Source organism: Nomascus leucogenys, chromosome 4 (assembly GCF_006542625.1).
Source record: "Nomascus leucogenys isolate Asia chromosome 4, Asia_NLE_v1, whole genome shotgun sequence".
Taxonomy (NCBI): domain Eukaryota; kingdom Metazoa; phylum Chordata; class Mammalia; order Primates; family Hylobatidae; genus Nomascus; species Nomascus leucogenys.
Genome location: NC_044384.1, coordinates 83577644 through 83584744, shown reverse-complemented (window position 1 = coordinate 83584744; position 7101 = coordinate 83577644). Strand labels below are relative to the sequence as shown.

General features: G+C 51.9%; 1 protein-coding gene and 1 non-coding gene across 2 annotated transcripts; both read right to left on the bottom strand.

The window, feature by feature from the left end:
- Positions 1–943: 943 nt before the first annotated feature.
- On the bottom strand, positions 944–2951 carry LOC115834767 (cytochrome c oxidase subunit 8A, mitochondrial). The gene is made up of 2 exons (XM_030811025.1): positions 2707–2951; positions 944–1262 (listed from the first exon to the last, which is right to left on the bottom strand). Exons 1-2 carry the CDS (start codon positions 2818–2820, stop codon positions 1167–1169), a joined length of 210 nt encoding a protein of 69 aa, XP_030666885.1. The 5' UTR covers positions 2821–2951; the 3' UTR covers positions 944–1166.
- A 3826-nt stretch (positions 2952–6777) lies between these two features.
- LOC115834854 lies at positions 6778–6884 on the bottom strand. The gene has a single exon (XR_004029855.1). It is a non-coding gene; the product is annotated as a U6 spliceosomal RNA (small nuclear RNA).
- Positions 6885–7101: the final 217 nt, after the last annotated feature.

Below are 7101 nucleotides of genomic sequence, written 5' to 3'. Positions count from 1 at the left end.
ACTAAGAATACAAAAATTAGCCAGGTGTGGTGGCATGTGCCTGTAATCCCAGCTACTCAGGAGGCTGAGGCAGGAGAATTGCTTGAACACCAGAGGCAGAGGTTGCAGTGAACTGAGATCGCACCACTGCACTCCAGCCTGGGTGACAGAGCAAGACTCTGTCTTGAAAAAAAAATTAAAAAGGCAAGATTGCCAGGCGCGGTGGCTGTAATCTCAGCACTTTGGGAGGCCAAGGCGGGCGGATCACTTGAGGTCAGGAGGAGTTCGAGACCAGCCTGGCCAACATGGTGAAACCTCGTCTCTACTAAAAATACAAAAAACTTAGCCAGGCGTGGTGGTGGGCGCCTGTAATGCCTCGAGAGGTTGAGACAGGAGAATCCCTTGAACCTGAGAGGCGGAGGTTGCAGTGAGCCGAGATCGCATCACTGCACTCCAGCCTGGGCAATAGAGTGGGACTCAGTCTTAAAAAAAAAAAAAAAAAAAAAAAAAGCCAAGATTCTGCAAAGTCCCTACCCCCAATTAGGAAGGGCACCAGCACCTAAGAAATGAAGTCCACCAAAAAGGAAGACCAGAGAAGGCTGGCCCCTTACAGGAAAGGCTTCTAGCTGAAGATCCAGCCCCAGTGGGACAGACACACACACACACACACACACACACACACACACACACACACACAGAGACACATACACATACACGCCCACTGGGCTTTTCACAAACAAGGGAGCTGGTGGGGATGAGCCAGAAAAGCTGCACAATGACAACAGGCTTTGTCTTCCCAGGAAGCCAGGCACCATTTAAAGGCACAGAAGCACACGAGGAGTCCAGCTGAGGCACACAAAACCTACCACAGGGCAGCCAGCCGGGCGCTCTTCTCCACACCCCCACCCGGTGCCAGTGGAGGCATGAGCCCAGGCAGGAGGGAAGGCACAATGAATTTCTGAAGTAAAGTTTAAATAGATTTTATTGTTACAAGGGGGACCCCACCAAGCAGAGTCAGTGACCCCCCAGGAGGTCACCATGGAGACATCAAGAGGTCATGATTGCAGAAGAGGTGACTGGAATTGAACGACATGATCCAGGGGAGGCCGGCCAGAAATGCAGTAACATGACCAGGATGGGCCGGTGGGGCTGGTCAGGTCACAGTGTAAGGGGCAGAACAGACCCCTTCACTCCGGCCTCCTGTAGGTCTCCAGGTGTGACAGGATCCAGCCCGCTGGCAGGAGGAAGGTCACAAAGCAGGAGGTAAGCCCAACGGCCAATTCCTACACAGAGCACAAGAAAGAAGGCACCTTGGAGTCAGTATTCCCCTAGGCTCTCAAGTCCTAGCAGTTCCCAGGCAGCAGAAAGCCCCCCTCAGGGAGCCAGGACTCAGAGGCAAGTGGGAGGCCCCAAATCCTCACGTTAAAGGAATCCACGCTCCAGGGAGCAGACAGAGCAGATCCAAGGCTACGCTAACCCTTGAGGTAAAGGGTCAGTTATAAGGAGGGGGAAGAGTGAGAGGAAGGAGAGACAGCTGGGGTTAAGGTTCAGGGAGAAATGCACCACCAGATCACAAAGGAAGGGACAGGAAGCAGGATTTATTGAAACCTGTTTTAAAACTGGTCTGGGCCGGGCATGGTGGCTCACGCCTGTAATCCCAGCAATTTGGGAGGCCAAGGCGGGTGGATCACGAGGTCAGGAGTTAGAGACCAGCCTGACCAACATGGTGAAACTCCGTCTCTACTAAAAATACAAAAATTAGCTGGGAGTGGTGGCGGGCGCCTGTGATCCCAGCTACTCCGGAGGCTGAGGCAGGAGAATGGCTTGGCTTAAACCTGGGAGGCGGAGGTTGCAGTGAGCCGAGATCGCACCACTGCACTCCAGCCCAGACGACAGAGCGAGACTCTGTCTCAAAAAAAACAAAAAACAAAAAACAAACAAAAACAGCAAAGCTTGTATGTTAAGACCCAGGATCCTTGCATGGGCCAGTAACTCCACAACTATACCTATTCTTCCTTGCCTTAAAACCCCCTCCCAGGCCGGGCGCAGTGGCTCACGCCTGTAATCCCAGCACTTTGGGAGGTTGAGGCAGGCGGATCACGAGGTCAAGAGATCGAGACCATCCTGGCCAACATAGTGAAACCCCGTCTCTACTAAAAATACAAAATTTAGCTGGGCATGGTGGCGCGCGCCTGTAGTCCCAGCTATTCGGGAGGCTGAGGCAGGAGAATCGCTTGAACCCGGGAGGCAGAGGTTGCAGTGAGCCGAGATCGCGCCACTGCACTCCAGCCTGGCGACAGAGCAAGACCCCGTCTCAAAATAAAATAACACAAGATAAAATAAAATAAATAGCAGTAACAACCATTTTCGTCGCTGACAGGGTCAGGCATCCCCCAATGAACCAATGAGAAAATGGGCTCAGAGCGGCTAAAGAAGTCGGCTCGAGGCAGCGCAGCGAGGAGGCGGCAGGGGAGGGAGGGTCTGACAGGACCAGACCCGAGATCCTGGGGCTGTGGGGAAAGACCTAATGCCGACAGCCCCGACTGTCGCCCGGGCACTGTCCCCGTCGTTCGCGCCCTCCAGACATGCCCAAACCGGCACTGCTGCTCCCCGCTATGCTGCGGGGCGCGGGGTGCGAGGCACTCTCAGGACCACCTGAGGTCAGCTAGGCAGAAGGGGCCAGCCAGCCCACGGCGCCTCCCGTGCTCTTCCAGGCCCGTTCCTCACCATGATCCCAAGCTTCTCCTCCGGCGGCAACGAATGGATCTTGGCGCGCGGCACTGGGAGCCGCCGGGCTGAGCCTGTCAAGCCCCGCAGCAGCAGCGGCGTCAGGACGGACATGATGGCACGGAGTACACCACGACAAGCGGTCAGCCGTAGCCCAAGGTCAGGAAGCCAAAATGGCTGCGCTGGCCGGAAGTTCCGGAGCTGGGGAGGCCGGGAAACTGCGGCCCGGAAGTCTCTCGGAAATGACGCAAGAACACACCTCCCACAGCCCTTGGCAGTTTTTGGCGCGTTCCTCGAAACAGCCAGTTGACACCTTCCTACCACTATGGGCGGAGCACAAAAGGGCTCTTCTTCGGGTTACGTTCCGCCTCCAAGGCTTATACTTGTGAGTGACATCTGGGGCCACCCAATCATGTACGCGAGAAGCCTAAACTGTTCTTAACTCCTCCCTCCATTCATACTGTTAAATCTCTCTCTATTCAGGCGGGGCGCGGTGGCTCACGCCCGTAATCTCAGCACTTTTGGGAGGCCGTCTGTACTAAAAATAAAGTACGGGCTGGGCGCGGTGGCTCACGCGTCTTATCCCAGCACTTTGGGAGGCCGAGGCGGGTGGGTAGATCATCTGAGGTCAGGAGTTTGAGACCAGTCTTGCCAACATGGTGAAACCCCATCTCTACTAAAAATACAAAAATTGGCCGGGCGCAGTGGCTCACGCATGTAATCCCATCACTGGGAGGCCGAGGCGGGTGGATCATCTGAGGTCAACAGTTCAAGACCAGACTGGCCAACATAGTGAAACCCCGTCTCTACTAAAAATACAAAAATTAGCTGGGCATGGTGGTGGGCACGTGTAATTCCAGCTACTCGGGAGGCTGAGTCAGGAGAATTGCTGAACCCAGGAGACAGAGGTTGCAGTGAGCCGAGATTGAGCCATTGCACTCCAGACTGGGCCACAAGAGCGAAACTCCATCTCAAAAACAAAAAACAACAATAAAAAAAGTTTGAAAGCAGCCTGGCCAACATGGTGAAACCCCATCTCGACTAAGAATACAAAAAATAGCCAGGCATGGTGGTAGATGCCTGTAATCCCAGCTACTAGGAAGGCTGAGGCAGGAGAACTGCTTGAACCCTGTAGGCAGAGGTTGCAGTGAGCCAAGATCACGCCACTGCACTCCAGCCTGGGCGACACAGCAAGACTCCGTCTCAAAAAAAAAAAAATAATCTCTCTATTCAGAGTCCCCTCCTCTCCACCAGTCCTCCGTCGTTTCTGTTCAGAATTCCTGACACTGACCTAGTAGCCAAACCTCCCTCAATTACTATTACACTCTTCAATTCCAGTTACCATGCTGGAGCAGCCAACTTCCCTTCCTTCCTACCCTATCACTATCTCTCCCTCCCCCATCCCTTCCTTCTTGGTTTTTTAAACCTAAATCTGACCAAGTCATATACTTTCAGTGGCTCCCCATTGCTTCCTAGGCAAAATCCCAATTCCTGGATGTCACTGTCCAGCCTCAACTCTCAAAACTCTTCAATATTCCACACCTTCGACCCTGCTCTCTGATTTCCACCACGAAACCTTTTGTTGCATTCAAAATGCACTCTGCATTTTGTTGTTGTTGTTGAGACAAGGTCTAGCTCTAAGCCCAGGCTGGAGTGGAGTGCGGTGTGATCTCAGCTCACTGCAGCCTTGCAACCTCCACCTCCCAGACTCAAGCCATCCTCCCACCTCAGCCTCCCGAGTAGCTGGGATTACAGGTGCCCACCACCATGCCTGGCTTTTTTTTTTTTTTTTTTTTTTGAGATGGAGTCTCTCTCTGTTGCCCAGGCTGGAGTGCAGTGGCACTACCTTGGCTCACGGCAACCTCCGCCTCCTGAGTTCAAGCAATTCTCCTGCCTCAGCCTCCTGAGTAGCTGGGATTAGAGGCATCTGCCACCATGCCTGGCTATTTTTTGTATTTTTAGTAGAGACAGGGTTTCACCGTTTTGGCCAGGCTGGTCTCGAACTCCTGACTTCAGGCGATCCACCCACCTTGGCCTCCCAAGGTGCTGGGATTACAGGCATGAGCCACAGCACCCAGCCTAATTTTTGTAGTTTTTGTAGAGATGGAGGGGGGTCTTGCTATGTTAGTCAGGCTGGTCTCAAACTCGTGAGCTGAAGCGATCCACCCAGATTAGCCTCCCAAAGTGCTGGGATTACAAGCGTTTGCCACGGCGCCTGGCCTTGCCTCTGCACTTTGGGTTTTGTTTTTGTTTTGAGACATGCATCACCCAAGCTGGAGTGCAGTGGTGCAATCTCGGCTCACTGCAACCTCCACCTCCCTGGCTCAAGCGATTCTCCTGCCTCAGCCTCCCAAGCAGCTGGGATTACAGGTGTATGCCACCACACCCGGCAAATTTTTGCATTTTTAATAGAGACAGGGTTTCGCCATGTTGGCCAGGCTGGTCTTGAACTCCTGGCCTCATGTCATCTGCCCCCCTCAGCCTCCCAAAGTGCTGGGATTACAGGCATGAGCCACTGTGCCCGGCCTTGCTTCTGCATTTTATGTTCATTTTTTCAGCTCCTCTCCAGGCTGCCTTTTTCACCATGCTAACTCCTGCTTCCTGGCTTCCAGTTAATGATACCACTTACTTTATTCAGTGAGTATTTATTAGCCTCTACTGTGTGTTAGGAACTATTGTAGACACCAGTATAAACGAGGTGGATAAAGTTTCTTGTCACAAAGCTGACATTCTGGAGGGGAAAAAACAGACAACAGGCACTTAATTAGAAACTATTGTGTAAGTGTCACGGTGAAAATAAAACCATGATGTGCTAGGAAGATATCTGGGATGGGACTACTCAGGATGCCTTCACTGGCCACCCCAAGCCTGCGTCTCCTCTGTGCCCAGCAACACCTGTGTCAGCCCTGCCCCACATGGTGGGTATCCATCAAGACTAGGGGCCACCTGAGGGCAGAGCCTGTGTTGGTTCACCACTGTTTCCAACCAGACACTCAGAATGTTTATAAACTGCAGGAGGCTGAACAGTATTGAACTAGGTAGAAGGCACACGAGGAAAGGGGGTGTGGGACCACCCACTGGGCCAGGTCTTAATGGTACAATCTCATTCCAGGTTTACAATAATGTCATGAAATAGATGCTATTATTATTTCAATTATTTTATTTTGAGACAGCGTCTTGCTCTGTTGCTTAGGCTGGAGTGAAGTGTCATGACCACACCTCACTGCAGCCTTGACCTCCCAGGCTCAAGTGATCCTCTTCCTTCGGTTTCCCCAGTAGTTGGGGACTACAGGCACACACCAGCATACCTGGCTACCTTTTTATTTTTTGTAGAGACAGCGTCCCACTATGTTGCCCAGGCTGGTCTTGAGCTCCTGGGGTCAAGCAATCCTCCCACCATGGCCTCCCAAAATGCTGGGATTATGGGCGGGAGCCACTGTGCCTGCCCTATTTCAAATTTTTTACAAATGAGGAAATAGACCCGAAGGGTCAGGTGACTTGATCAAGATCATGAAGCTACAAGGCTGCCTTGCCAGGATTACAGGGCAGTTCTGTTGCCTCCAAAACCCATGCTTTTAGCCACCACACATGCTGCTGCAGATTTGGACTTCCCAGATGTTCCAGTTTTGACATTCAGGTTAATAACATCAAAGGCTGTGGCAGGGGGTGGCAATGGGGTGGCAAGAGATTGAGAAACAGGAGCTTTGAAAGAGAAACCTCAGCCAGTGGGTGGTGTGTGTGGGGGGGTGTCACAGCAAGGTTGCAATGAACTCGGGGTGCCCTAAAAGGGGAGCTGTGTCTAAGCTTCCCCTGGAGGGATGTGTTCCTAGGCCCCAAGCTCATCCCTCTTCATTGCTCCCTCACCTTCCCCACCCCATTCTAGTTTTTTGTTTGTTTGCTTTTGGCTTACAACACCACAAATTCATTTTCTTACAGTTCTAAAGATCAGAAATATAAAATCAAGATGTCAGAAGGCCAGAATTTCTTGTCGTGGCTCCAGGGCAGAATCCATTATCTTTTCTTTTCTAATTTCTAGAAGCCACTTGTATTTCTTGGTTTGCAGTCCCTTCAAAAAATATGGAATGCTTCACAAATTTGCATGTCATCCTTGCACAAGGGCCATGTTAATCTTCTCTGTATCGTTCCAATTTTAGTATATGTGCTGCCAAAGCAAGCACTTTTTTTTTTTTTAGACAGAGTCTCGCTCTGTATCCCAGGCTGGTGAGCCGTGGTACCATCTCAGCTCACTGCAAACTCTGCCTCCTGGGTTCAAGTGATTCTCCTGCCTCAGCCTCCCCGGTAGCCAGGATTACAGGCGCACGCCACCACGCCTGGATGATTTTTGTATTTTTAGTAGAGACAGGGTTTCACCATGTTGGCCAGGCTGGTCTCAAA

Bases quoted from the DNA above. Each gene is read 5' to 3' on its own strand.
- LOC115834767 (XM_030811025.1), bottom strand. From the start codon at position 2,820: ATGTCCGTCCTGACGCCGCTGCTGCTGCGGGGCTTGACAGGCTCAGCC. The intron at 1,263-2,706 runs GTGAGGAACGGG...TGCTCTGTGTAG, and splicing joins AGGAGAAGCTTGGGATCATG to GAATTGGCCGTTGGGCTTAC.